Source organism: Coptis chinensis, chromosome 4 (assembly GCF_015680905.1).
Source record: "Coptis chinensis isolate HL-2020 chromosome 4, ASM1568090v1, whole genome shotgun sequence".
In the NCBI taxonomy this organism is placed as follows: Eukaryota; Viridiplantae; Streptophyta; class Magnoliopsida; order Ranunculales; family Ranunculaceae; genus Coptis; species Coptis chinensis.
The window spans coordinates 54,479,685-54,507,319 of NC_141459.1; the positions used below are offsets into that span (position 1 = coordinate 54,479,685).

The 27,635-nt window shown below is 39.4% G+C and overlaps 5 protein-coding genes, 1 long non-coding RNA gene and 1 pseudogene across 7 annotated transcripts; 3 read left to right on the plus strand and 4 right to left on the minus strand.

Annotated features, from left to right (window-relative positions):
- Window positions 1-113: 113 nt before the first annotated feature.
- Window positions 114-2,706, minus strand: PNSL2 (PsbQ-like 2). 2 transcript variants are annotated; one of them, XM_086557136.1, is made up of 3 exons: window positions 2,228-2,706; window positions 1,871-2,006; window positions 114-673 (listed from the first exon to the last, which is right to left on the minus strand). In XM_086557136.1, the coding sequence occupies exons 1-3, from the start codon at window positions 2,560-2,562 to the stop codon at window positions 263-265; spliced, it is 882 nt and encodes a 293-aa protein (XP_086413262.1). In that variant the 5' UTR covers window positions 2,563-2,706; the 3' UTR covers window positions 114-262. The 2 variants fall into 2 exon arrangements, with proteins under 2 accessions (XP_086413262.1, XP_086413263.1); XM_086557137.1 differs by lacking the exon at window positions 114-673 and adding an exon at window positions 1,343-1,650 and having other exon boundaries at window positions 2,228-2,697.
- A 448-nt stretch (window positions 2,707-3,154) lies between these two features.
- Window positions 3,155-6,714, minus strand: PNSB4 (NDH dependent flow 6). Its single transcript, XM_086557140.1, has 6 exons — window positions 6,459-6,714; window positions 6,308-6,352; window positions 5,459-5,618; window positions 5,306-5,361; window positions 5,132-5,203; window positions 3,155-3,414 (listed from the first exon to the last, which is right to left on the minus strand). Exons 1-6 carry the CDS (start codon window positions 6,552-6,554, stop codon window positions 3,286-3,288), a joined length of 558 nt encoding a protein of 185 aa, XP_086413266.1. The 5' UTR covers window positions 6,555-6,714; the 3' UTR covers window positions 3,155-3,285.
- Window positions 3,414-5,070, plus strand: LOC147504038 (chitinase 2-like). The gene has a single exon (XM_086557135.1). It carries the CDS (start codon window positions 4,030-4,032, stop codon window positions 4,951-4,953), a length of 924 nt encoding a protein of 307 aa, XP_086413261.1. The 5' UTR covers window positions 3,414-4,029; the 3' UTR covers window positions 4,954-5,070.
- Window positions 6,715-7,106: 392 nt separating the features above from the next.
- On the minus strand, window positions 7,107-14,317 carry LOC147504039 (plant/protein). The gene is made up of 5 exons (XM_086557139.1): window positions 13,874-14,317; window positions 13,093-13,192; window positions 12,857-12,992; window positions 7,435-7,530; window positions 7,107-7,361 (listed from the first exon to the last, which is right to left on the minus strand). The coding sequence occupies exons 1-5, from the start codon at window positions 14,247-14,249 to the stop codon at window positions 7,230-7,232; spliced, it is 840 nt and encodes a 279-aa protein (XP_086413265.1). The 5' UTR covers window positions 14,250-14,317; the 3' UTR covers window positions 7,107-7,229.
- On the minus strand, window positions 9,147-10,174 carry LOC147504040 (18S rRNA (guanine-N(7))-methyltransferase RID2 pseudogene; annotated as a pseudogene).
- A 4,032-nt stretch (window positions 14,318-18,349) lies between the features above and the next one.
- LOC147504041 (uncharacterized) lies at window positions 18,350-19,251 on the plus strand. Its single transcript, XR_015220331.1, has 2 exons — window positions 18,350-18,691; window positions 18,864-19,251. It is a non-coding gene; the product is annotated as an uncharacterized LOC147504041 (long non-coding RNA).
- A 1,492-nt stretch (window positions 19,252-20,743) lies between these two features.
- Window positions 20,744-21,225, plus strand: LOC147504042 (uncharacterized). The gene is made up of 2 exons (XM_086605045.1): window positions 20,744-21,094; window positions 21,160-21,225. The coding sequence occupies exons 1-2, from the start codon at window positions 20,744-20,746 to the stop codon at window positions 21,223-21,225; spliced, it is 417 nt and encodes a 138-aa protein (XP_086461171.1).
- The last annotated feature ends 6,410 nt before the right edge of the window (window positions 21,226-27,635 follow it).

Below are 27,635 nucleotides of genomic sequence, written 5' to 3' on the forward strand. Positions count from 1 at the left end.
GTTGATAGGTAAAATCATTTTCGACCGTAAATGAACATGTAAGTATGTAACCTGCTTTCGGGAGTTGAGTTAGAGTAGTCGCGGCATTTCCAAGATTGAAACAAGACCAGGTATCCAAACAAGGCTATTTATATAAACAGTATTTTACAATTTGAAATTTATCTTTACCAGGAAACCAAACTGCTCAGACACTACCTACTATCTGTTCCTATTAGAAGCACATCAAGAACCAGAATGATACTTAGCCTGTTACCGTTTTTTTCTACTTCCTATTGGTGCAGGGATTAGAATTAGATGTCGTGGTCATAGTTGTCTGACTCTGAATACATGCACAGCTCGTCTTCTTACTTCGAAATGTCAGCTTGAATCTCCTCCACCACCGTGGCATGAAGTTCCTCTTAGTATTCGAGGTAGACTTGTCATCTTCAATTATTGAACCATCTGCTTTTGATCTTGTTACTTGTTTGGGAGTTTTTGCATTCTCCTTGTAAAGACGATCTAAGTATCCCCGGAAGGGATAAATATATTTAACATGATTCGGGCAAGGCGAATACATTGTTTGTGACCCTTGTATGGTTCGATTGAGTTGTTGAGTCACGGCCCTGAGTTCGTACGAGTCATAGAGTGTGCTTCCACCATTCCATGGACTTAGCTTCCAAGTGGGTGGTTGCGCCTGGAAACGAATAAAAGGTGCTGGAGTCATGGTTAATTCTTTCTCTACTAAAGTGTATGTAGTGGAGGGTGGGTCTCTTTGGTTTTGGATTCCTTGCATTTGAGAGAACTCAGAGAACAGAGGTTTTGGAGCTAAGACAGTGTTTCATGTATTTAGCTTTTAGAATGCAATAGTACTTAGTAAGTACCGAGGCAAAGGAATATTTAACAAGGAAATACTTTGTTTTCAACGTCTACTTAAAGTTGTTTATGAAGAAGAATGAATTCACTAACCCAAGAACCGATGGAAGATATCCTACATATGCCAATACGCACGATTAAGTACCATCTGAGTATCTGACAAGGGAAAATATATTTGACTCCAATAGGAGCAAATTTTGTTCTTTGGTGACGTGGCATTGGAATGTAACCTTGGGAGCGTTGCGTCTCAGCAGTGTTGAAATTTATCCTAGGGATCGTGCTAGTCAATAACTTCATAGTAATTGAAAAGTACAAAAGCTATGGATAAGATTTTTAGTTTTGATCCTAGTTCCTGTTCGTTTAACTTTGACGGGAACTGTAGTTTTGAGTTCCTTGTTGGAGGAAGATGTGTGCTACACAGCCTACTCTGCTACCCCAAACAGAACCAGGTTGTAAAAAGAAATTCTTATACTCAGACCAGTTCTTGCAGTTTAATCTGTAACTAACATTTCCTTTTGATTCTTCAATGTCATGTTCCCTGTAATGCATATGTCTCGTATTCAATTTTGTGAGATTACTAAGTCGAAAAAAGTACTGTAAAATATTTTGCACCTAGTTTATGATGTACATTTGCAATTATGGAATGAAACAGCAAAACTTAGACCGCAGCTTCATTGGACGACTCCAGATGATCCATTCCTAAGCAAGTAATTCTACAAGATCATCTAAGGATTTCAATGTCTTCTCATAGTAAAGGTAAGACTCATATATTTTTGGTGTGCGGACGTAATAATCGAGCTGCAAGAAAATAAAATCGTTTAGAGGAAATTCTCCGCCAAGCAACTTGAGCTGAAGTCAGAACAAACTGGGATGAAACGAATGACAATGTTGAAAATTAGATCAGTCGTCTGTGCAGTTAAACCACCATATATACTCTACGCTATGTAGTTTTTTTTTTATCAGTAGTCATCAATGTAATTAAACAGATGTGATTTATGTAGATATGGATAAAGCTTACCTCAGCCATGTTGTCAACCAATTCATTGGCTTTTTCCACATATGAATCCTTGCGACTTTCTGGCATGATAGTCATTGCAGTTTTCAGATCTTGGTTAAGATAGGCTGACTTCAGCCGAATGTAGAAGATGACATACCTGTTGGAGAAATCATTAGTATCTAATTGAGAAAAACTCAATCTGTTCACGTAGCATACACCTATACAAAGTTTATTATTTAACTATAAGATATCTTCTAATCAACACTTCAAGCACTCTACCGGTTTTATATGATTAAACATGCCGTAAATGCAACATGATTTCAACGTTACTTCAAATCTCGAGTAAGAATAAGATCCAAATATGAACAGAAGTTCTACCTCCATGATGTAGTCTCTAACATCTCTCTTATACTATGCATGCCTTGTGCAGTCTGTCGGATTCTAGCCACTGCATCTTCTGGTGAAAGTCCTGGTTCAAAAAAATGTTCTTTTAGGAATGACCTTGTCCCCCAGTTCTCTGCTAAGGCTATTGGTGTCATTTGTGATTGTAGTCCTAGTGCCACAGAACCAGTCAATATCACTGATAAAAAGTTCCTTCTATTTCTTAAGTTCTCGTCACAAGAAGAAGATGCTTTAGTTCTGTAGAATTTATTGCAAGGAGAAGAAGTGATGTGGTGATAACATAGAAGTGTAGGCTTAGTTATGGTATACATTTCAATGGATGATGTAAGATAATGAATTGAAACTTAACAGGAAATTGGTTTCAGGGGCTTAACTACTTGACATGCTGAGTTGCTTGCCACCTCAACATGAGCCTGTTTTTTTCTCTCTTTTCTATGTGGTCACTTGTTATCTTGTTATGAGAGGTGGGAAGAGAAGTGCTAATTTGTTTTGGATAGGGTTGTAAGATGTACTTGAATAACATAGTGAAAAATGGAGTTGACAATATTACTTCTGGAATCATTTTCAGAACAAATATCATTAGAACTGGAACTGGGGCCACAGCTAAGATGATAATAGGATGGAATAGCAGATGTTATGATTGCCTAATCCTGATTGATTATCAAATTAAACCCAAAAGGTCCAACTTCATGCTTGTGCAAGCAGAGGATACGATTTTCTAAACATGTGTTAGTAACCACATGTTCAGCAATAATCACTTGGTAGATCAGATCTCCCTTCGACCCTGTTTCTTTAACTGCATTTATTGAATGTGAGATGTTTTCAACTCACATAATTTCCTTTTTCCCATTAACTTTACTAGTAGTAAGAAGATGTTGTTGGATTTCAAGCTCTATAACATCCTTCACAACAAACGCATTCATCTTCATTAACATTGCATGCTTTATCTATGGTAAATTGGTAATGAAAAAGTTGTAACTGTATAATAATATGAGTTATATCTGTTTTGTACATTGGATGAGTAACTTGAAGTTTCACTTGACGAGCTCTTCCTCCTTTCCTGCTTCTTCCAGCTCCCTTAACCCTCCAACCTTCAGTTCAATTTCTTCAATCAGCTCCTCACGCCACAGTGCTGCTCTAGCCTTTTCTTCAATATCTTCTTGCTGTATTAAAAGCCACAATGTAGTTTATCGGAAAATAAAAAGGAAAAAAAAACCACAATGTATTAGTTTATTCTAATAATTAGTAAGCTCCATTCATTGGGATGATAATATTATTCTGTTATTGTAGACCTACTCTAAATTTTGTCTATGTCGCATATTATATTCTGAGTGCTAATATGAATCTGATCTGATGTAGATATCTTTTGTAAGGCACATATCTTCCACTAATTTAACATAAACACAGGTAACTGCATCTTTCAGTAGAAAACAAGATACTGGTAGGTATACACATGCAAAATCAAAATTTGACCATGAATACCCACCACTACTCCAAGTCTCCAACCAATGAAGGGCAATATCGAGCCAGTCCAATGGCTATTACCTAGTGCCAATTTGATGTACAATCTAGGAGTCAAAACATAATATTGAAAACGAATAAGAAAAAGATACCTGGGAAACCCAACTGAAACGGCAAATATGAAACATATTCCTTGTCGTACTACTTCTACACAAGTAGATAAGGCAATGCAAAAGCTTCAGTAGTTCAGTATATAACTGCATACCCGTACTTTCATTTCTACTCAAGAGCCCCAATACAACTTCTCTCATAAATCAATGGCCTCCTCTAAACTGCTTACCTCTTTTCTCATCACTCTTTTCCTCCTTCAAACTCTTGTACTTCTATCATCAGCCCAAGCAGCCCCAAAAAGGTCGGATCTCTTCCGAGAATACATAGGAGCAGAGTTCAACAATGTCAGATTCTCCGACGTGCCCATTAATCCATCAGTCGACTTCCACTTCATTTTATCCTTCGCCATTGATTACACCACCTCGTCTTCTGCCTCCCCAACCAATGGAAATTTCAACGTCTTCTGGGATTCAGACAATCTCAGTCCCTCCCAAGTGTCATCTATCAAGAACAGTCACCCAAATGTCAAAGTAGCTTTAAGCTTGGGAGGTGACAGCGTTGGGAATGGTTACGCATATTTCAACCCTTCTTCGATAGATTCTTGGGTTCAAAATGCCATTACATCACTCACAAAGATCATCAATGAGTATGATCTAGACGGTATCGACATTGACTATGAGCATTTTAAAACTGACCCAGACACCTTCGCAGAGTGCATAGGAAAACTTTTAACAACACTTAAAGGGAATGGACTCATTTCCTTTGCTTCTATAGCGCCTTTTGACGATGACCAAGTTCAGAGTCATTACATGGCACTGTGGAGTAAGTATGGACATCTCATAGACTATGTCAACTTTCAATTCTACGCATATGATAAGAGTACAAGTGTGTCTCAGTTCATGACATATTTTGAGACCCAGAGTTCTAATTATAAAGGGGGGAAGATCATGGCCAGTTTCACTACTGACGGCAGTGGAGGGTTGTCTCCAAATGATGGCTTCTTTACTGCTTGCAGTAGGCTCAAGAGTCAGGGAAATCTTCATGGCATCTACATTTGGTCTGCAGATGACTCCAAAGGGGAAGGATTTCGTTATGAGAAGCAATCACAAGCACTGTTGGCAATACCCTAGTAATCTCATATTACCGTGTACCATTGTAAGTTGTAACTATGTATATGACTTGAAATGATCCATGTCTGTGTAAATTTATAATGTAAGGCAAATATATATAAACAAAAGGTTCATTCACCTTGACCTTGTACGGATCTGGTTATAATGATGCATGGATAATAGAAGAAAAGAAGCATACCTTCTCATACACCCAATGCCCTGTACCATCTCCTCCATCTTTCCTATATTTTTCTCCATCATAATATGGATCCTGTATCACACTCATATAATTAAATTGAAGGAAAAATTAAAAATTCTGCATATACTAATAGAAAGAAACACTAAGGAACCTATTGAGAATTAAGATCTTTACTTTCATGGCTCCAAAGAAACAACATCCCCAACAAGTGAACATAGTGTACATCGTGTCTGTAAAAGAAATTTGATATACTTTCAGTTGTCAACCAAATTAAACCCTTTAGTTGAAGACATGACAGATAAGACTGACGATACTGAAAATACTTACAAACGTTCTTCATGGTTTTATCATTAAGATGCCAAACTGATTTGTGAGTGATCAAATCTCTCTGTCCCTCCATATGTTGAACTAGAACTGCCATGAGATGCCAATCTGGAAGAGCTCTCACTGTACACACGTTGGCTCTACTGTTTCTCATCACTTCACCCTACAGCATCAAGTACCATGCAACGCAATGAATCAGTGGTTAAACTAGTAATTTACATTAATTTTGGGTCCTGAATGTTGTGGTACATGTTCTACATATAGTAGGGAGCACTGGTTTGAACTAACGTATTTCACATTTTATCTGTACAGAGTCGGCGGCAAAATAGTGTATGCAATTCCTAGTGTGGCATATTTTTGGGTCTGTTTTGTTGAATGGAGGAAATGAGTCCATAGTCTATATTGTAATGATCAGACTTAGAGCAAGAAACATGTCGATGATGTCCCAATAATCGCGTAGAAACACTGGGAGTCCACATCGATAGGAGCTGCAAATTGAGAGATTCTGAGTTCTTGACCAAACTTAGACAAATAGTCACAGGTTTAGGCCTCTCATTGAAGAACATAAATTTACTATATGCATGTGTCAAATGTTTCCGACTCTGTTAGTTATACTGGTTCACTTTTGGTTCAATTCAACAATCTAGTAACCACGCTATTGTCTACCCACACTTAACTCACAGCCCTGCCAGTAAAATTTGGACATTTGAATAGTTTGCCATAGAGGCCTACAAGCTGCATCCCAGCTCTCATTGGGCATGCAACACTAGTAAGGTAGAATGAAGGAAGATAAAACTAATCCAATATATATACTGAGATTTAATTCTTCAAGTTACTTGGAACGTCACATACTTGATACCAGCCACTATACCAGCTAGAGCTTGAAGGCAGCTTGAACTGGGGAAAAAAACAGAAGAAAGCACAGTTGTTTTAGTTTTAATCACAAAACAATTAAATATCCAAGCAAAATCAAGAATGGAACTGCAGAAGAATGGAATATTACCGATGCCGACGATGGACTGAAGAGTTTGGTCGTTGTGAAGGAGGGACTATGTATGTGTGGCTTAGGTGAAGTGAATCCCATGATAGCCTTTGCCATTTCTGTGAACTTGGAACGTAGTATTCTGTATGCTGAGATATCGTTAAGCTTTATTTTTGTTGTTTTGCTGGAAGTAATAGGATAAGAAGTACGTTGGTGTCCAAGACTTCATAACACTTCATCAAGTAAGGCTTAAAATTTACGACACATTATCATACCAGGTAGTTCGGCAGATATGCATACTAGATGAATTGGTGATGGACCAATGGACCATGGTGAGGGGACAGTGTTCACAGTGGGATTTATTGTAAATATTGCTGTTTGCCGCTTTTTCCTTCTCAAGCAGCCGTTCAATTTGTTCACACACTCCAGGCAAGGGTATAAGTTGACCACTTGACCTGCAGTCTTATTTCCGTAAACTATAAAAAATAAATAAAAAATCACACGAATAAGATTTCAGTGAACGGTTATGATGTTTCCAGTGTTATTCAAAACAAGATCCTTTTTTACTTTTTCTCATGAAATTATCCACGAGAACTCAGCTTTTATCAAGCCAGTGCAAATGCAAGTTCTTATGCATGCTTATCATTTCTTTACTTGTTTTGTGCGATGTGGAACATAAAACATATGATTATTGATTGTCAAATGGACAATTTTTTTACAAGTAAATGAATTTCCGATACATGCTATACATTGTCATTTATACATCATCAATTTCTTACATACTAGTTCATATCAACCGTCCTGGTCTTCAAGGGACCGTTTCTTGGCTTTGAGGTTTAGCTCGAGGCTCTCAGGTTTAGGGGGTGTTCCACCTCGACGGAATAGAACTGCGAGGGCTCTCATCTTCTGGCAGATATCAAACACCTGCAGCCAAAGTAAAGAACGTTCAATCATCAAGAAGAGGGCATGGTGATGTAAAGCCCACACAGTTACTTACAGATGATGCTTCAATCTCTGCAACACCTTCACAACCTTTGCCGCCTCCTTGTAGCAAGTCACAGAATTTTGCAGCATCATTCTCGTCTTCAAATACCTATGGCATCGAACAACAAGAGAATATAAGGAATCGAATACGCGGCAACTCAAGAATTAAGGCATGTGGAAATCAATAACAGGACTGTTCGGGAAAGGCGGTGATGCTATAGTTGGACTGATGAAATGCATATTCCATGAAACTGTCTACACCTAAGCACTGCATGCATTCCCAACCGACTTGTCTAGACACTTCCAAATGACCTCGTTTGAAACAAAGGATATTTATAAAGGGAAATCTAAGGAAAAGGTCACAAAGAAGAGAGCACACAACTCAGAGTGCAGTGCATGCATTCCCAACCGACTTGTCTAGACACTTCCAGTGATTACTCTACAGCTATGGCCAGGTGCGGAGAAATAATATGCATCAGTTACTACATCACCAGTGTGAACCAAAATAAGAAGACCCAAAAAATCAAACCGTGGGTCTTTCAAGTCAGGAGTTTACAATGAACTCGCTTCATAAAACGCCTCCATAACAATTTTATTAGATTTAGAGTGGCATTAGTTTGTTCTTGGTAAACTAATGTAATTGCTGCAAGCTGTATATATCTCCTTGCTAACCGACGTGTTACCCTTTTCTAATGTTACTAGGATCTATTTAAAGAAGAGCGTAGAAACATTTCACCCACTGGAAAACATTAGTATGCTGTCATGTTCTAGGACTCAACAAAGTGAACAAACAATAAAAGACTAACAAGGAAGTAAAGAAATCTCTGATTCGAAAAATGCAGAGCCTAATCTCTGTTTCACTGAAACTAAAGTCTGGTTTCTTCTATTTTTCTCCTCCTCTTTCTCTATCATTGTTCAGTACATATAACACTTGCTTCTCTCTCTTCTACAACCTGATGGTATCTAGGCAATACATGTGGCATCATCTAATCTCACCTGACTCTAAAAGACTGAAATACTAAACTACCCTAGTACATATAAAGTAAGACGCATATAACCTTTCCCATGTCTTGGGACATGACAATACCTTCCCCTCTAAACATCCTTGTCCTCAAGGATGAAAGCTTGGGACCCTTGTATTGCTTGTAAATGATATATAGTCCTCAGTTGATACTAATGTATCCTTTTCGCAGCTTCCATCACCATATGAGTTTCAATGGCATTAGTTTCAGTCCGCAACTTAATTATATCCACAGTAGCCATTGCCAATCCTGCACCATTCACCATGAACCCAATCCCACCATCCAAACCAATATAAATCCCGTAAGCTTTTGCAGCAGCAAACTCACGAGGCTTCCTCTGGGATGAATCACGAAGAGGAAAGATCTCTTTCTGGCCAAAAACAACATTATCATTTGCAATAGCGGCTACCAACTGGTCATTAGAAGTTTCAGCAGCAAGGAGGTTGAACTCCAACACGGTGCAGTCACATGCGCAAACAAGTTTGTCTAGCTTCTTCCCTTGTTTCATCGAACCATCGCTATATGCTACCTTTGGATCCAAACTGATGATTTTAGCAGCCTCTTCATCACTGATTCCCTTGAAGACATCAACAGGCACCTTAATATTCATAACAGGAAATTTTTCCGTTACTTCTTGATGCAGGTTCCTCCCTGTCTACAAGAATTATTAAAAAGATGGTCATGAGTGATGGCAAAGCACATGTCATTGACAATTGACAATTGACAATTTTTCGTATAAGTAGACCTTGCTAACAGCTTTGTCTTGGGATCCTATTTGTTTGGTAACAAGTCTCTGACCAAGCATTTTCCCAGCTATATTTTCAACCTTCCCTTCCATCTTTTTCCGGGGACAGTGCCTGTCTGAAATGCTTACCGAGTGATTATCTTCATCACCACTACTCTCATCATCAGAAGAGCTCCCCCCTTCTTCACCTTTGCCAATTGGAATAGCTGTGCTTATGGACGGTGGACCACAAGTGAGTACAGGGTACTCTTTCCTACTCTTGGAGTTGTGGGGGTAATCAACTACAACGCTGCCTGCAAATCCTGCATGCATAGCAAAACCCAAGATGAACTCGCGCTGGGCTAAGCTTTCAGGGTACATTTGAAACACTGCTTTTGCTCCCCTTGCAAGGCATCGATGATCCAAAGAAAGCCTTCAATCTCAATCTTGGATTATGGCAGGATTTGTCAGAGTTGCATAAACCCCTGGACTGCCGACATACTGATGGCACCATCAATAACTCCAGTCCTCACGGCTAACCCCTGACCCATATCACTAAGTAAAAGATCACCCTCGACTTCTCGCTCCAAAGCAACACTAAGCACCAACTGCGAAATATCTAAGCCGATCCACTGGTTCCCATCCTCTGATAATGTCTTGCCAGTTGCCACTAAGCCCCGATCCTATATCAAGTAGAAGTCTAGGCACTCCATCGTCAGGTAAAACAAGAAGCTGAAGTGCTCTGTCCGAAAGGTTCGTTTGAATTTCGACAATTCGAGAAGAAGAAAAAGTGTATTTGTCAGCTTCTGTATTGTTGTAGAATATTTCTGGGGGTGCTTGTAACTCTAGTCTTGAAGCCATCTCTCTCTCTCTCTCTATTACGGCAACGTTTGAAACTCTCACTTGTTTCAGTAGACAAAAATCCTAACAAAACCCTAACAGTAACCTTCCCTCCAAGTCACAACTTCTCAGCATTTCAATAAGTAAAGAACACACCTGGTGAAGTAGACGCTTCACAAACTCTTGCACCAAAGGATCACTATGCTCATGATTAGGAATTGCACCAGCCATTGCCCCACTATTCAAAACCTTACAGCTATCAACCAAAACAACTGCCAATCTTATCTTAAACATCAGCTCATTAAACCAAACCGACAACCACCTCATCGAAAAATAATTTACCAAACTCACCACCTGATTCATCGACAAATAACTTCCCAAACTCACCAATTGATTTATCGAAAAATAACTTCCCACACTCACTACCTGACTCATCGAAAGACCTTCAAGTACCACCAACAACTTATAATACTCCGGAAGCTCATCTAACCATGTAGCACAAAAATCTTGTCGTACTGTCCCAACAACTTCAGCTAGAGACTTATCCATATTCTCAGAAACATAACCTTTCCCTTTATCAAGCAACCACCTTAATACACACTTCCAAACCATAACCCTGGTCACTACAACTGAATCTAAAACAGCATACCCATCCAAATTCTTATAAATTTTCCCATACTTCCCATCAAATAGAGCCGGAAGTCCACAGTCAGAGGTCGATGCAAACACAGAAGAAGCCCTAGAATCATATCTCTTCTCATTCTGATCTTTAGAAACAACTTTAAGTAAACCCCATTTGTTTCTAGCAATAATGATTCCATTATTTACTGAAAAATTGGCATATGAATCTGCGAAAGTTAAAGCATCTGATAATTTACCTTCGCTGACTAGTTCAATTGGTTTTGCTATTGATGATTCATCTATTGAAGTTGATGGTGCTTTCATTGAGTATTTGAGTACCTTTCTGAGTCAACTTGGTGAATTGGAGTTTCAGCTTCAGTGAAGGTCTCTAATGGCTTCTCAGTGTTTGAATAAAGTCCTGCATCAACTTGTTTCTCCATTTCTATATACCCCTTATCATTTAGCAGGTTAATTAGCCGGTCAAATCTCTCATCTATTCTTTTCTCAAGTTGCTCTCTAGCTTGGGCATCTCTAGTTACCTTCTCTATCAATTTGTTGAGTGAACCTTGTATTTCCATCACTTGGTCCATGTTTTCCTCAACTTTGTCTTCTACATCCTTGACAGTCCTGATACCAATTGTCATGTTCTAGGACTCAACAAACAATAAAAGACTAAAAAGGAAGTAAAGAAATCTCTGATTCGAAAAATGCAGAGCCTAATCTCTGTTTCACTAAAACTAGAGCCTGGTTTCTTCTATTTTTATCCTCCTCTTTCTCTATCATTGTTGAGTACACATATAACACTTGCTTCTCTCTCTCTTCTACAACCTGATGGTATCTAGGCCATACATGTGGCATCATCTAATCTCACTTGAGTCTAAACGACTGACATACTAAACTACCCTAGTACATATAAAGTAAGACGCATATAACCTTTCCCATGTCTTGGGACATGACATATGCCTACAAGGTTCTACTACCTAATTTTACGTAGCATATGGTTGGATAGTTTATAATTATTTTATTTATTATTATTATTTTTGCAAAGAGCAAGCTGCTTAGGCAGATCCCTCCCATATTTGATTTGGATAATTAATTTCTAATATACATCAAACCACTATCATCATCTGCTGAGTACAAATTTCATCAGAGAAGGGTAAGTAACAAACATAAATCCATCACTTCTAGAGCAATCACTAGCAAGACATCATACGAGTTGGTCTGGTAGGAGTTGGGACTAATGAAGAAAATTTGACATTTATAAGAAATGTTTTACATCCTTCTTGCCTTGAATCATCAATTGGCAGTATCGTACCTCTTCATAAGAAACGTTTACAACCTTCTTGCCTTGAATCATCAATTGGAAATATTGTACCTCTTCAGATCCATCCAAAGAAAAAAGGTGACCATTTGTAACTATTCATAAATTTTGAATTTGTTTATGACAAAGGCAAACAGTAGTTGTGTAAAATGTGGCTCGAAAACAAAACTCATGGGCATAAAATTCATATACAGAGGGCTGATGCAACAACAACAGCATGAGAGCACAAGTGATTGGGAAACAAATGATACAGAACAAAGATGAATGGAGAAGATCTCACACTACGCAGGTTGCTTTTCAGGCACAAGTGCTCATAGTCCATGAATGCATTCTTTTTGGAAATATTTCCAGAAATAGTATCAAATACTTTATGATGTACATAGCTCATAGAGAAGCACCCAAATCAGATGACAGATTCTATGCTCGCAATCCTTGCAACTAGAAATCTAATGCTTCTGCGCTTTACATGATATTAAGATGGTTTAAACTTAATCGTGCATGAAGCCAAGGAAGAAGCTCTAGAAGAATAGGACATGTGAGAAGACACATAAAGACTACACCTGACAAACCCAAAATAGCTTACTTACCATTTGAGGTGCTAGATATACGAGAATTAAACACTAGCCAAATTAAAAACGTATTCAATAAGTAGCAAAAGATACATGTAGATTGTCACTGGGGAAAGACCAACCATTTGATGGCTCTAATCCAGGGGGACATTTAATTAAGAACATGATAAGATAGGAAGATTGGAAACATACAACTTTGTGCAACTAGGTTGTTTTTTTTTTTAATCAAGTAAAAGGTCAAAATGTTGATCAAGTTTATTCTTTTGGGTCGATAAGGAAAGGGGTCCTACATGTGTAAATGTTAAAGGAAGGCAAAGGAAGCTGCTAAAACAACTTACAAGTACTCCTTCCCTGACATCCTCAACTAGCATGCGGAACTCTGTGCCACTTCTAGACTGCTTAGTTTTGTTTCCAAATTCAGGTCTCCGCTTCCCTCCTTTGGAAAATAATTGCCCAAGCTCCCTTTCGACTTCGCTGTGTTAATACAAAAAGTTTTTAGATAACAAGACTTTTTAACATTGATATCAGAAGACCCATATATTAGTAACATTGCACGTGAGGTGGGGAGTCAGACCTGCGACTTCTTCTTGTTTTCATAGTACATATCTGGTTTTCCTTCTGCGTCAGCACGTAAACAGGTTTTGAACTTTCTCGCCATGGGTTGGCTTCCAATACTGAAGAATAACAAGAAATTAAAAGGTACACAACTATACAAATAAGGAAATAACATGTTCTCAAGAAAGCATGATCCATAAAATTGGTGAATGCCTGTATGGTGTATGTTTTGTGTTCCATATATGAAAAAGTACATATGTTACTTAAATATAAAGGAAGACTAACAGTCGTGACTTTATGATCTTAAATACCCACACCCAATCAAGTGAGATTGAGGAAACATGCAAGCAACACAATAAGAAGCACAACCAATGTTGTCTCGTACAATTATCAAAGCAAGAAGGTATTGCAACCTGGGCAATATAACATTGTCTCAAAAGTTCTTTTTGGCTTTAATCAAGTGAGAGGTAGGCTAATGTCTCTCTCTCTTCTCCGCTCATGCCCCCACTGCATTGCAGTTATTCTAGTAATGTATGTTGTGTTTAACTATGATATAAACAGCAATACAATATAGATATGAATATTTGGATTTTTAAATTTCACTTAAAATGTTGTGAACAACGAAGATAATACTTGACATGGAAAGTATATATATATGTCTTCTAGCTACACAAAAGGTTGAATTTATGTTCAACAGTCCAAGACATACCATTACCCATAAAGTAAACTATAATCTTCTATATTTTGTTCCATTGTTAATTCATTTTATCAAATTCAAAAAACAAAAAATGAATACCAACCATCATAGCTAGTAGTATCAAGACTCTGCTGAACATTCCTACGCATATCATAAGCACGTGACGATACCCGCTTAACAAACTCATCAGAACTCCCTGGAATACTACCATCCAAATGAAGTGCTCTTTCCAATTCTTCCTTATTACTTTCCTCCCCCTCAATATCTCCACTACTACTTCTCCCTGAAAAGCCACATGAAGTATTATCAGCAGCAGGCCATCTCCTTATACAACGTTCTTGTCTGAAAATGGGAAATTGGCGAGTTTTTGTTTTAGTCAAGGAATTGGAAATGATCAAGTTATTGTGTTTTTGGAATGGACGGTGTGGATTGTTTGGTGGGAGTACTATTGTTGGAGAAACGGACGACAGAGTTTCCATCTTGGGATATGTATAAATGTTCTTCTGTGTTAAAAGGCAAAAGAAGAAATTTTGTTGGAACTAAAATATAAAGAAAAATGAGGTCCATGGAAGCACAAGTGTCTGATTTTCCTTTGGTTTGTGGGGTCCAAGTGTCCAACAATAGTAGGAATCAACTTCAAATATTATATTTAGTGAGTTATTTAGTCCTCAAACCAGAATCATAATAAAATAACTTAATCACCACAATAAGCTAAGAGTTTGGATCCTATTTATTTTTCATAAAAAGTGTTTATTAGTGAAAAAACATTTTTTTGAAAAATGAATGTCAAATGTAATAAATTAACTGGGATGTTTTACTTTAGTGCGTTAATGATATCGCCAAAATATTGGTCCGATTTTAAAATATTTTTTAAGAAAAAGTTCACAACCAAACATTTGAAAAAAGCATTTTTTAGAATAAAAATGTGTTTTTAAGAAAAAATACTTTTTTGAAAAAATGAGAACCAAACACCCACTAAGAGTTTTTTTTTTAGTGAATGTCAAATGTAATAATTAACTATGCGTTATTGGTGTTTATATTCTTAATATTTAGTAAATGTGCATCCTCACTGCTCAGTAGCGTGAATTATAAATTTAGACATGCATTATTTGTGATTTGTGATGGCAAAGAATTTAAGGAAGTGATGGTTGACAGAAAATGCACTCTACGTTCTCAAGAAAATTTAGACAATCACTGCTGTTAGTTTGTTTATATTCTATTAAATAAATAAATTATAAAATAGCTCCTGCGATCCACACTGTATTTCAAATTGTTTTCGAATTCGGGATTTTCCTTAGCTGGTAATCAATACATTTTTGGGAAATTTCATATTTTGGTTTACGATTCAGCGAGGACGTCCTCACATATCCGGCCGGCTCCATTCTTGACCGGTACTTTGCATTGAGATACACTTGTGAGTATTTCAAATTTTACAACACAAGTGGGAGACTGTGCTCTCACGTTGACTTTGTCAAAGGATCCTCTTTGAACTCTAATTTTAGTAATTAATTGTGTTAAAGCAAACCAAAACTCGTGAAAACTAAATCAAATTAGGTCAAAATCATGTGGGATAAGTTGGGATATCCGAATTAGACTTGTAAGTGGTGCTTGTTATACATGGAATCTTCATTAGGAAGCATAGAAGTTTCTTAGAGCATTTGCAATGCAGGTGGATGAGGGGGTGGGTGTGTGACTATAGTCACCAGTTTTGTTGAAAAAAGGGTGTGCAATGCAGAGGTAAAAAACTGGTGATTATTTTCTCCAGTTGAAATCAAAGTGAAACCTTCCACCAAGATAGTGGCTGACTTGTTAACTTCGGACGGGATGTTGGATTCCATTATTTTGACTTGCATTGCAAATGCTCTTAGTCGTGATAAATATTACCCTAGTTATAGAGTCCTCCACCAGTTCCAATACAATGTAACCACAAAAATATTGAAATAGATTCATGTAGAATAATGATAAGCTAAGTATGTAGCAAATAATGTACATACAAATATACAACTGAATATGCAAAATCATAACTGCACAATAATTGATTGATCTAATGTATTTACAGGTGAACATGCAAGAGAATGAACTGTACGTAGTACAACACTTTATTGATCTAATTTATTTACCATTGAATAGGTAAATAAATGAATGCACGATACTAAATTGATCTAATGCATTTATAATTAAGACATGCATGCAAATGATTGAATGCACAGCAATACAACAACTAGATTAATGTAATGTTCCATATGGAGATTGTAACAAGCCAACCCCCCCCCACCCAGGATATGCTTGGAAATTTGTATTTAAGCTTCCGTATTTAACAGTTTTTTCAACGAGTTCCACATAAAATAAAAACTCAATATCCCTAATTGTATTGCCTACTACTTTACCAACATGTTCATATTGTCCCTATTTAGACATCAAAAGACTCATGTCCATACATTGCCCTTCATAAATGTAAGGGGGATTTTCCCCTCATTGAACAGATGACACGTGTATGAAAAATAATCTAAGACTATAGATATCCAGAATGAGATGAGGACTATCGGATTAGTTCTGTGAATAAGTGATCTCGTGCTTAGCACGAGTGTTTAGTGGACATGTGTCAGGCACGTGACTGACCGCCTTCAAACATAACAGTTATCTCAGTCGTTCAGAACTGATATAGACAATTCCTGAACAGAAGGAAACTGAAGATGGCGATCTCTAATGATAAGGAAAGAATCGTGATGACATATCCTAGGAGTTACCTTTTAGATATAATCTTTCCATACACGATAAGACATTATGATCAACAAGAAAACTTACCTCCTATAAGATATGGTCTAGATTTATACTTCCATAATGAAAGGAATCCTAATAGGAAGGCAGAGTCCAAAGATAGAAGAGAACTCACAAGTGGTGAGGACAGCCCTAACCATAGGACTTTTGTAGCCCTTCCTATATAAACCATAGGGATTCGCTCTTAGGAACTACACAAAATAGGGTTTGATTCTCCTAAATAACAAAGGAGATACGTAGGCAGCCGTCAGACGGATCAACCCTAAACTCACCATCATCTCATCCCTTCTCTATTCAGTAAAGACTTCTAGATTACAAGGCACAGAGGAAGATTAGGAGATACTCGGAATTTCTCCTACATCTTTTGGCGTCATCTGTGGGGACGAAAGCAGGTAAATATTCGTTTCAAAGGGTGGCTCTACCAAAGGGTAAATATTATTCATTTCAAAGGGTAAATATTATTACTGTTGTGATGGCAGGAGCAAAAAAAAAACAAAGGGTGGCGCTACCACGCTCAGTGTCGCCATCAGAGAAGAAGTGCACAAGATGCCTGAAGGGGGTGAGAATGTTGGTCACCAAGATGCGAATGATCCCCCCAAGAACCTATAACCAACTCCGATGGACCAGTTGTTCCCAGTGCAGGTCCCTGGAATAACGCTTAAGAGGAACGTCAAAATGGTGAGAATGTTATCCTCACCAACCTAGAGTCTGTTCAGGCTAGCCATGCGGTGCAGGCTCTAGAACAGCAAAGAAGCAACCTTGAACGAGAATTACAGCTGCTAAGGCACTTATATCAGTCTGACACAGGGAAGGAGCCACTCATCGATCTTGATGATGACAACCTTCCGGAAGGTGGACGTGCTAGGAACCCAAGGCGTGGGGATCTAGTTCGACGCGAGCAATCTGAGTTAGAATACAACAACTCAGATGAAGACTCAGGAGCAGCCTCAGAACCGGAGTCCACTGACCAGGATCGTGATGTCGACTCGACACCGAAAAAGAACTCAGAACAGGAAACTTTCTACCAAAGAAAGTGCATGGGAAACTGATAAGAATGACCTGATCCGCCAAATGCATCGGTTGACAGGCAAAGAGAGAAAAATGCAAGACTCCCTTGTTCAATCCGCCATAATGGGGGCAGGCATATCTCTTTTCGCATCACGGGTGATGAGGAAGCCATATCCCCGTGGTTACAGACAACCGAAGTTCAGTGTCTTTAGTGTCAAGTCAGATCCGGTGGATCACGTATTTAGGTATCGTGCCACTATGGGACAATATGAGAGGTATGACTAGGGCTGTCCACGGTTCGGTTCGGGTCGGTTTAGTCCAAATATATGGACCGAATCACAAAGGTCGGTTTCAAACTTTCCAAACCGTAACCGAACCGCAGCTGAAAAATACCAAATTCTATCCGAACTGTATAATCGGTTCGGTTCGGTTTAAAACCGAATCTATGCTTTGAAACCCAACTAACAACAATTTTCACTTCACCATGGGCTCATTTAATAAAGGCCCATTCCAAAACCTTTGGATAAGGCCCTGCCGCCCAGGGGCATGCTTACTGCTATAACTTTGGCCCTAACTATCTATAACTTCTTTGAAAAAAACTTGACTTGCTCATAGATGATATGGGACTAAAAAAACTGAATAAAAATGGAGTTTTATTTTGCAACCTAACACTTTAACACCGCATCAATAATTTCCAAAGGTTTGTCCATTGATTTCATGACTACAAGGTATCTTAAAAACATAACCAATCAATGGTGAAGAATGGATATAATATGGGGTTTGTTCTAAATTGTTGTAGATCAATATGGAGAGTTGTATAGTAAAGCTGAAGCTTCTAGAACTATAATTGATCCTGATGGTACCGTCTTAACTTGCGCTCATGCCGTGGTAGACTTCCATAGCACAAGGTCTTCCATAGCAATTTGGCAAGAAAAGCCGAAAAAAACAACGTGTCTGATGTCGAACTAATGAGTGACGACTGACGAGTCTTGGTCGCAGATTCGTTCTTGCTTGCAAAAATGTTGTTTGTTCGCTCCAAAATCCAAGTCATAACAATTGCAAACTGTTTTCTTGCAATTGATTCGATTAAATATCGTGGAGAGGATCCAAAATCTGGAAGGCGTAATCCTGCATGGTATGCATATAAACTTTCTCAGTTCATCCGAAAGAAACTAAGTTTCTACATTTTACTTTTAGTTGCACCTTAGGAAGTCCAATGTAACGTTGTTGTCCTGACTTCTCAACGTTGATGTTGTGTTAATTTAGTGTTTAGAGCGTTTATTACCTCAGCCAAGCTCATCTTTCAGGTGTGATCGCATTCTTTCTTTTGGAAAGGGAACGAGGCTGTTAAATTATAATAGAGTTGAAGAGATGCTTTCTGACCATCGGCCTGTGAAAGCCCTTTACATAGCTGAAGTTGAAGTTTTCTGCCATAAAAAGCTACCGAAGGTCATAACAATTGCAAACTGTTTTCTCTTGACTAGATTTTTCATGAGGTCACCTATCTTGAAATGATTCTCATCAGAACATATTTAAGTCAGGGCACTCTGGTCAATGCTGATTTTCACTCTGACATTGCCATTGTGAAAATTAAATCAAAGACTCCTTTACCGACGGCAAAACTTGGCTCGTCTCGCAAATTGTTGGCGGTTTCTTCTTCTCTTTGTGACAACTGTGAATCCTTCTCCATCGCCATTCTTAGTCTTATTTACATCTACTTTCCTAGACTGCTGGTTGTCAGTGGAGTAAGATCCAACCTCTGCTTTACTTTCATTGCCATAGTGAATTTTGATTATTGCACTATCCCTCTCAATTGGATCAGTTAAAGATGTTGGAATGAAAGAAGATGTATTAATTAGTGGAGTTAAAGATGTTGGGTTTTGATCTACAGAATGGTGGCTGCATAGTTGAAGTGAAGTGTGAGAGAGAATACGTTGCTTTTATGGTTTTGGGAAATAGAAAATACAATAAATCCGGTTCGGTTCGGTTATATCGGTTAACCGAGGTACAAAACCGAAAACCGCTTTGAAGTGGTTGGTTCTTAGTTTTCAAAATCTTAAACCAAACCGGTTATGTCAAAAACCGAAAAAATGGCCGGTTCGGACCGGTTCGGTTCGGTTTTTCGGTTTTCGGTTATTTGTGGACAGCCCTAGGTATGACCATGTCATGTGTCAAGAGTTTAAAGCATCCCTGTCTGGATCTACGCTCCAGTGGTACCATAGATTACCTGAGTGGCAGATCAAGTCCTCAAAAGAACTATTTAGAACCTTCATAGACAGGTACTCATGTAACAAGCATCAACCTAAACAGATCGATGCACTGTTCAACATCAAGAAAAAGGATGGAGAGGCATTGAGATCCTACATGCAACGGTTCATGGAAATTTCAATCCAAATAGAGTCTTGTGACGAACAGATTGCTATAATAGCTTTCAAACAAGGGTTGGACGAAAACAACGCCTTATTCGGATCTCTCTCCAGGAAACCACCCCGTGATTTAGAGGAACTCCTAGACAGGGTTGAAACTCATGCGGGGTGGGAAGAGGATGTCCTGAACAGACGTCAGGAAGCGAATAAGACTAATCGGACAGTTCCTGTGGTCCCTCGAGAAGGGAACATAAATTCTTCCCCTTAAAAATCAAAGAGAGACCGTAATTGTGGTCACCAAAGGGTCGAATCTCCATCAAAGGGACTAATGCCCAGAAGGCAATACCAAAATGTAGCCAGTAGTGCAGATGGAAAACCACAGAAGAAACCACGGGTGGAAGGAGCCGAAGAAGCTCTTCCCTCAATGGACAGAGACTTTGCCCCTCTGAACAAAATGTCAGATGAGGTTCTGGACTCGATGAAAAATCAGAGTTACCTCAAATGGCCAGCTCCGCTTAAGCCAGGCTCCCTGGGTACCAGAGACCAAAGGACCTGCTGCAGTTCCATAATAGTAAGGGTCACAACACCAGAGCCTGCAGGACCCTAAAAAATGAACTACATGATCTGATTGAAATGGGGTATTTGAAGCAGTTTGTGGCAATACCTAAAGCTTAACGCAGATAGCCCCCGAGGAGATCAAAGACGTCGATTCCGACGATCGTGCATCGGGCCGCTTCAATGGCCGACTCCAGATAAATATGATTTCCGAAAAGGCAAGTAAGTGAAGTGGGAATGTCACTGAAAAGGGTGCGCGATATCAAATGCGCATTGCCAAGCAAACAAGGATCATAAACAGCGAGCTGACTATAATAGCTCAGGCCATCACAGTACCCCACAAAGATCCGCTCATCCTCTTCACTGAGGCTGACTGTTGTAGCATCCAGAGCCCCCATGAGGATGCACTTGTTCTGACACTCCCTTTTGGAGATTATGATTTACATCGCATACTCGTTGATTCAGGCAGCTCAGCCGATGTGTTATACTATGACACATTCAAAAAGTTGCAGATTCCTGATTCTGAGATAGTTGCCACCAACTCTAACCTATATGGATTCAGCGGGGATAAAGCCCTAACAGTTGGGGAAACCCAACTACCTGTAGCTACTGGTCCGGTAACTCTCATCATAAATTTTGTTGTGGTAAAAGCTAACACACCCTATCATATGATTTTGGGTAGGACATGGCTGCACAGACTCCGAGCTGTTCCCAGAACCTATCACCAATGTCTAAAGTTCTCGCATAATGGGACAATTGAGACAATCAGAGGAGATCAGGTGGCTGCCAAACATGCTACGCTTTGGCGACGAAACAATCTCCACTCCCTTTTGAACCAATGGAAGTGGGGCAACCCACCAAATAACAATTACTGTTGAATCCACCTTTCCCGGACCTAGTCCCAAGAGAGAGGGAGGATCCCCCCCTTACTAGAACTGTTAGAGGAAGTAGAAATTGTGGGAGGCAACTCTCCAAAAACCACTTTCATTGGCACCTTGTTGAGTTCTGAAGAACGCATGACTCTAATACAGTTCCTCCGAGAGTACAGAGATGTGTTTGCTTGGTCATTCAAAGAAATGCCAGGAATCGATCCCCATGTGGCATGCCACCGACTCAACGTCAGTAGTGATGCAGTAGTTGTCAAGCAGAAACCAAGAAAAATAGGTGCTGACATATCCAAAGCAGTAAAAGCAAAAGTTGAAAAGCTAAAGGCAGCTAAATTTGTCAGAGAAATCAATTTTCCCACCTGGATTTCTAATATTGTCCCAGTAAGAAAGAAGAATGTGTCATGGAGAATCTGTATTGACTTCACGAATCCGAACCGTGCATGTCTAAAAGACAGCTACCCTCTGCCACGAATTGACAAACTGGTGGATGCAACGGCTGGACATGAACTGTTATCTTTCACAGATGGGTCGTCTGGTTATAACCAGATCCCCCTGCATGAGGAGGACCACAAGCATGCTAGTTTCATAACTGAGGATGGCCTGTACTGCTATCAGGTCATTCCATTCGGACTAAAAAAATGCAGGAGCCACATACCAGCGTTTGGTAAACAAAATGTTTGAAGGATTGATAGGCGATATTTTGGAGGTATAAGTAGATGATCTTTTGCTCAAAAGCCTTAGACGAGGAGATCATCTCTCCCACCTGAAGCGTGCTTTTGACATTCTTAGAGAGTATCACATGAAGTTCAACCCTGCAAAGTGTGCTTTCGTTGTCTCATTAGGGAAGTTTTTAGGGTACCTAGTTACTAAGAGAGGGATCGAGGTGAACCCAGATCAGATCTGGGCGCTCATAGAAATGCATTCACCTAAAAACATGAAATAGGTTCAAAAACTTACAGGTAGGCTAGCAGCTCTGAATAGGTTCATCTCCAAGAGTTCAGATAAGTGCAAGCCTTTAGTTCAGCTATTGCAAAAGAACACCTCCTTTGCATGGACGGAAGAATGCCAAAAGGCGTTCGATCAACTCAAAATATACTTGGGGGCACCACCAATCCTTTCCAAGCCAGTTGAGGGAGAAGTCCTAGGTCTTTATCTCTGTTCATCTGACTACGGTATCAGTTCTGTACTGATACGCATGGATGAAAAGAAGGTTGAAAAGCCTGTCTATTTCTTGAGCTGAACACTCCTACCAGCAAAAACAAAGTACCCTAAACTCGAAAGAGTCGCTTTAGCCCTTGTTTTTGTAGCAGAGAAATTACGACCGTACTTCCAGTCCCACACTATCAGAGTAATCATAGAGTACCAATTGTGATTAGTTCTGGAAAGACGAACAGATCGGGAAGGCTAGCTAAATGGTTTGTGCAACTGTCAGAATATGATATTATTTACGTTCCCAGAATCTCAGAGAAGGGTCAGGCACTAGCAGAATTCTTGGGATATTTCCCAATGACTTACACAGGATACGACTCAATCACCCCCAGTTCAGATGATGGCATCCTGCCTGAATCTCCAAATACCCGTCCAGACCCATGGTAGTCGAGCTCCGGATGGCGGCTGTTTATGGATGGATCTTCATATGACAAAGGTGCAGGAGTTGGAGCTGTGTTAGTTACTCCTAACAATATGCGGCTGGAGAAATCCATCTGATTATGTAGTAACTTAACGCCTCTAACAATGAGGCAGAGTATGAGGTGACACTTGCTGGCCTCACAATGGCCCTCGACCTGGGCCTAACACACCTCACAGTTTTTAGTAACTCACAGTTGGTTGTGTTCCAAGTTGATGGAGGGTATGAGGCTAGGTATGAACAAATGGTCAAATACCTGGAACTGGTGAGGGGTCTTCAAGGAAAGTTTGAGAACATTTAGTTCTATCAACTGCATCGATCCGAAAATTGACACGCAGATGCTTTGGCATATGTTGCCTCGATGTTGGGCAACAGCGAGTCACGTTCCATCCCTATAGAGTTCTAGGAGAAATCTAGCATCCAGGTCCCAGTTACAACAATTTGTGTTGTTCCAGCCATTACTCCAAGTTGGATGGATCCATACAAGTCCTACCTCAAAGACGGGACACTCCCTGAGGATAAGAATGTAGCAAGGCGTCTGCTTGCAAAGATACAAAGATTCACCCTCGTTGGAGACGATCTGTACAAGAAGTCCTTTCTGGGACCTCATCTCAGATGTCTCTCCCCAGACCTCGCTGAATGGGTTATGCGAGAAGTTTATGAAGGAATTTGCGGCAACCATGCTGGGGGGAAAACACTAGCTCTCAAGATCCTAAGGCATGGGTACTTTTGGTCTTATATGCAAAAGGATGCACATGTTTTTGCCCACAAATGTGAAAAATGTCAACGATATGCTCCGCTTATCCATACTCTAGCAACAGAACTACACCCATTGGCCAGCCCATGGCCATTTGTACAGTGAGGAACTGACATCGTAGGACCTCTACCACCTGCTCCTGGCAATGTCAGATTCTTACTGGTTGCGACGGATTACTTCACCAAGTGGATAGAAGCAGTTCCCCTTGTCTTCATTCGAGAATAGGACGTCAGAAAGTTCATTTGGAACAACATTGTCTACAGGTTTGGCATACCCAAAGTTATCATCTCAGATAATGGGCAATAGTTCACTGGAGGATTGGTCGCTAAACTCTGTGAGGAGTTTCACATTACCCATATGTTCTCAACTCCAAGGTATCCACAAGGCAATGGCCAGGCCGAAGCCTCTAACAAGGTCATCTTGGATAACATGAAGCGTAAATTGGATGACGCGAAAGGTTTATGGGTTGAGGAACTACCTAAGGTCCTATGGGCATACCGAACTACACCCAGACAGTTAACTGGTGAGTCCCCATTTTCACTGACCTACTGGCCCGGAAGGCCGTCATACCTTAACTGGTAGCTCCCTCCTCGAAGTCCATTAATCGCGGTACACTCTGGATAATGAGGAGTTGTTATGTAGGGAAATGGATCTCCTAGATGAAAAGCGAGAAGGTGCCGCACTTCGCTTAGCTGCTAACCAACAGATTCTGAAGAGGTCATACAACAAGAGAGTCCAGATTCGATCTTTCAAATCTGGAGATCTGGTTTTGCGCGAGATCCCAGAGCCTAACGACAAGCTTGGGCCCAACTGGGAAGGACCATACATCATCAACAAGGTTGGTCGAATTGGTTTTTATTATCTGCGCACTGTTGAAAGGGATGTTTTTGTCAAACCATGGAATGCACAGCACCTTCGCAAATACTATCAGTAAATTATTATTCTATGCTTTTTTATGCATTGTTTACTCCTTTCCAAGTCATCAATAAAGTTTTCCACATTGCCATTGAATTTATTCCTTGCATCAGTTCTTTATTTATGACCCACAATGGACTAAGCCTTTAAGGAATTATCTTCTCACAATCTATTCAAGAATATTGTATGCCAATTTTCTTTAGAGCCAGTGATACTGAGTATGGGAAAGTTAAACTGTATGCCAGATCCTTTCTCATTTCCACGCAGCTGGAACTGTACGCCAGTTCTTTCAAACTGCGATTATCCTCGATGGGTTAAGTTTTTAGGGAATCTGACCACACTAACTGTTCAGTAAACTATATGCCAGTTTGACTTGGATCAAAAGATAGTGTTCTTGAGAGCCTAAACTGTATGCCAGTTCCTGGCGCTCTTGAAACATCAACATAGGAGTTGCTGGGAAAATCTGGGTTGGATCCAGATCCTAGCACGCAAATCATGGGCTTGGAACTATATCGGCATGATGGCGCTGAGGAAGACTCCCCCACTACTGTTTTGGCGATACCCTATTTATTTTTTAAATAAATAGGACCTATCATTATTAAACATAGTGTCGTGCTCATGACACTAAGTTACTTTCGCAAAGACATATGACTCTATTGCGATCGAACTCCTAATTATAGTTAACTTGAATGGCTTCCATGATATCCTGATCAGATTCTGGTCATGCCTCATTTTAATCTGTTTAGCCTACTAGGGTCACCTATTGTTGTTCCAAATGAACTTTGAGGGCATCAGGAGTAGAGTATGTATAGTAACATATGTCATATAACATAAAATGCTTCTAATGTATACATAAACTAGAAGAGCTACAGAGCTCAGTAAGTAAATAGGATGCATGCATAAAATAGAAGAGCTGCAGAGCTCAGTAAGTAAATTGTATGTGAGCTACATAGCTCAATATTACAGACCCATAGAATAATTGTTTAAAAATAATTGTTTATGTGAATCATCAACTGAAAGGCTTATGAAGCAGGGCTAGAATCAAACTTTGGTTCATCATCAGTGCTTGCTGCTGCACCATCGTCAAGAACTCTTGTTTCACTCTCAAGAACAGACTGTGTGGTTGGATTAGCTAGAACAGTTGAAGGCTGAACAGAACACTCACCTGAAGCTGGAACTGGTAGAAAAGGAAGTTCAACTGAAGTCATGTCATCATCGGTGTCTTCTTCAGAAGATGAGGAGGCATCATGCATAAGTTCAATTTGAATAACAGAGATATTGGTGTCCAGATCATTGATAATGGTAAAATAAATAGCTTTACCTACGAAATAAAGCGATGAACTCTAAACGCAAGTAAAACTAAACTTAATCTTATCGGTCTATATTTATCAAAGATTCTACTCTCAAGTCTATGAGATATAGTGGAGTAGAGTGATTCGTTCCACTCCTAGTCCTTCCGCATGCTGTGTTCTCACGTGTTCGTACTCTCTACTTAAAGTCTAATGAGAGATTTACGAAAAAAGGCAACTAGACTACGATGCAACTACCCACGAATTGCAACTAGTCGACGATGGGAATAACTAAGGGAATGCTACGTTGATTCGATGATAAGGAGTTAGAGGGAAATTGATTCCACCTTAACTCGACTTAATCCTATTAACTACAAATCGTCGTAATCCGAATTGAACTGCTTCGCAGAACAATTGGTTCTTCCTAATCCCTAATTACACATGACATTTCTACCAATTAATAACTAGAATGTGAACGATTAAACCCATTCTCATGGTGAACTAAACGTTTCTAGAGTGGAAAGGAAATTACGACGAATCTACGTTAATCGGAATCAAGCTTTCATCAAGGCTTCTCAACCCCTCTAATGGAGGTTTAGCCGAGAATCATTACTAATCATTTCCGATTACTTTTAAACTAAACATGATATAAAGAATTGAAATTTACTTAATTAAACAATAATGAAATCTAATTTAATGACTCAAATGAAATAAGGACAGGAATTGAAATTAGATCTAGAAATGGAAATGACAAAATCGAAATTGATAAAAATACTACTTTATTGATCTAATCAAAATGAAGAACAAGATTCAAAGGTTTAATCTAATACAATAATTGAAATGGAACTAAACTTAATATCTACATGAAAAACTAGATCTAGAAGCTATTTTAATGGCTACTTTCTATTCTAAGCTACCTTTATTTTCTAACCTAAAAATCTACCATTAACAAAGAATTAAGCTTTTGTTTTTATACTTTCAGATCCAAAAATCGTGCATGGGCTTGGAGCCATGTTTTGGGGCGAAGAATGGGGCCCAAAACCCAAATCTTTCAGTCCAAAAAGGCCTCTTCAGCTGCAATTGGCTTCAACAGACTTTCCGTCCACTTTTACTCCTCTGATTGGGTCAAGGCTTAGACCATTGGAAAGCTCTTTCCGAGCCGGTCGTTTTGACATAAGGTAGGTCCCATTCCGAGGTCTGAGTCCAAAGATATGTCCTTCGGAAGTTCTGCTAACTTTTGTGTCAAGCTTCGCCCGCGTCGACTTTTCACTTTTGACCGCTTTTAGAAAGGCTTTGTCTTCGAAACTTGGCCTTTAATCACGGAACTCCTTAGTAACCGACCTTTGCTCCTTTATCTCACTAAAGTGGCACATTTCTGCACATAATGGACTTTGAAGCCTGAAATGCATAAAACACGAATCGGTGTTAACTCTTAATTATTACTCACATAATTGGTCTAAAAGTATGATGTTAAAGGGTTAAAACTACAGTTTTGGGCTCTTATCAAACCACCCCAAACAGCATTTTGCTTGTCCTCAAGCAAAGATGAGAAATTAATATAAGTGACCAAAATGGAGTTCTATCTACTTCTCGTTCACGAGCGATCAGATTCAATTGACCATATGCAACAAGGCCTTAAACCACTAGGAATTCCCTAGTGGACGAAGTTATAGCCCTCGTGAG

Excerpts from the sequence above, each read along its gene's own strand:
- PNSL2 (XM_086557136.1), bottom strand. The coding sequence starts at position 2,562 with ATGTATACCATAACTAAGCCTACACTTCTATGTTATCACCACATCACT. Across the intron at positions 2,007-2,227 it reads TTAGAGACTACATCATGGAG|GTATGTCATCTTCTACATTC; the intron begins GTAGAACTTCTG and ends TTTCTCCAACAG. Across the intron at positions 674-1,870 it reads TGGTTGACAACATGGCTGAG|GCGCAACCACCCACTTGGAA; the intron begins GTAAGCTTTATC and ends ATTCGTTTCCAG.
- LOC147504038 (XM_086557135.1), top strand. The coding sequence starts at position 4,030 with ATGGCCTCCTCTAAACTGCTTACCTCTTTTCTCATCACTCTTTTCCTC.
- PNSB4 (XM_086557140.1), bottom strand. The coding sequence starts at position 6,554 with ATGGCAAAGGCTATCATGGGATTCACTTCACCTAAGCCACACATACAT. Across the intron at positions 5,204-5,305 it reads GTTTCTTTGGAGCCATGAAA|GATCCATATTATGATGGAGA; the intron begins GTAAAGATCTTA and ends AGTGTGATACAG. Across the intron at positions 3,415-5,131 it reads GGCATTGGGTGTATGAGAAG|CAAGAAGATATTGAAGAAAA; the intron begins GTATGCTTCTTT and ends CTTTTAATACAG.
- LOC147504039 (XM_086557139.1), bottom strand. The coding sequence starts at position 14,249 with ATGGAAACTCTGTCGTCCGTTTCTCCAACAATAGTACTCCCACCAAAC. Across the intron at positions 12,993-13,092 it reads AAAACAAGAAGAAGTCGCAG|CGAAGTCGAAAGGGAGCTTG; the intron begins GTCTGACTCCCC and ends GTATTAACACAG. Across the intron at positions 7,531-12,856 it reads ATGTCAGGGAAGGAGTACTT|GTATTTGAAGACGAGAATGA; the intron begins GTAAGTTGTTTT and ends TCGATGCCATAG.
- LOC147504042 (XM_086605045.1), top strand. The coding sequence starts at position 20,744 with ATGCGCATTGCCAAGCAAACAAGGATCATAAACAGCGAGCTGACTATA. Across the intron at positions 21,095-21,159 it reads TACCTGTAGCTACTGGTCCG|GACATGGCTGCACAGACTCC; the intron begins GTAACTCTCATC and ends GATTTTGGGTAG.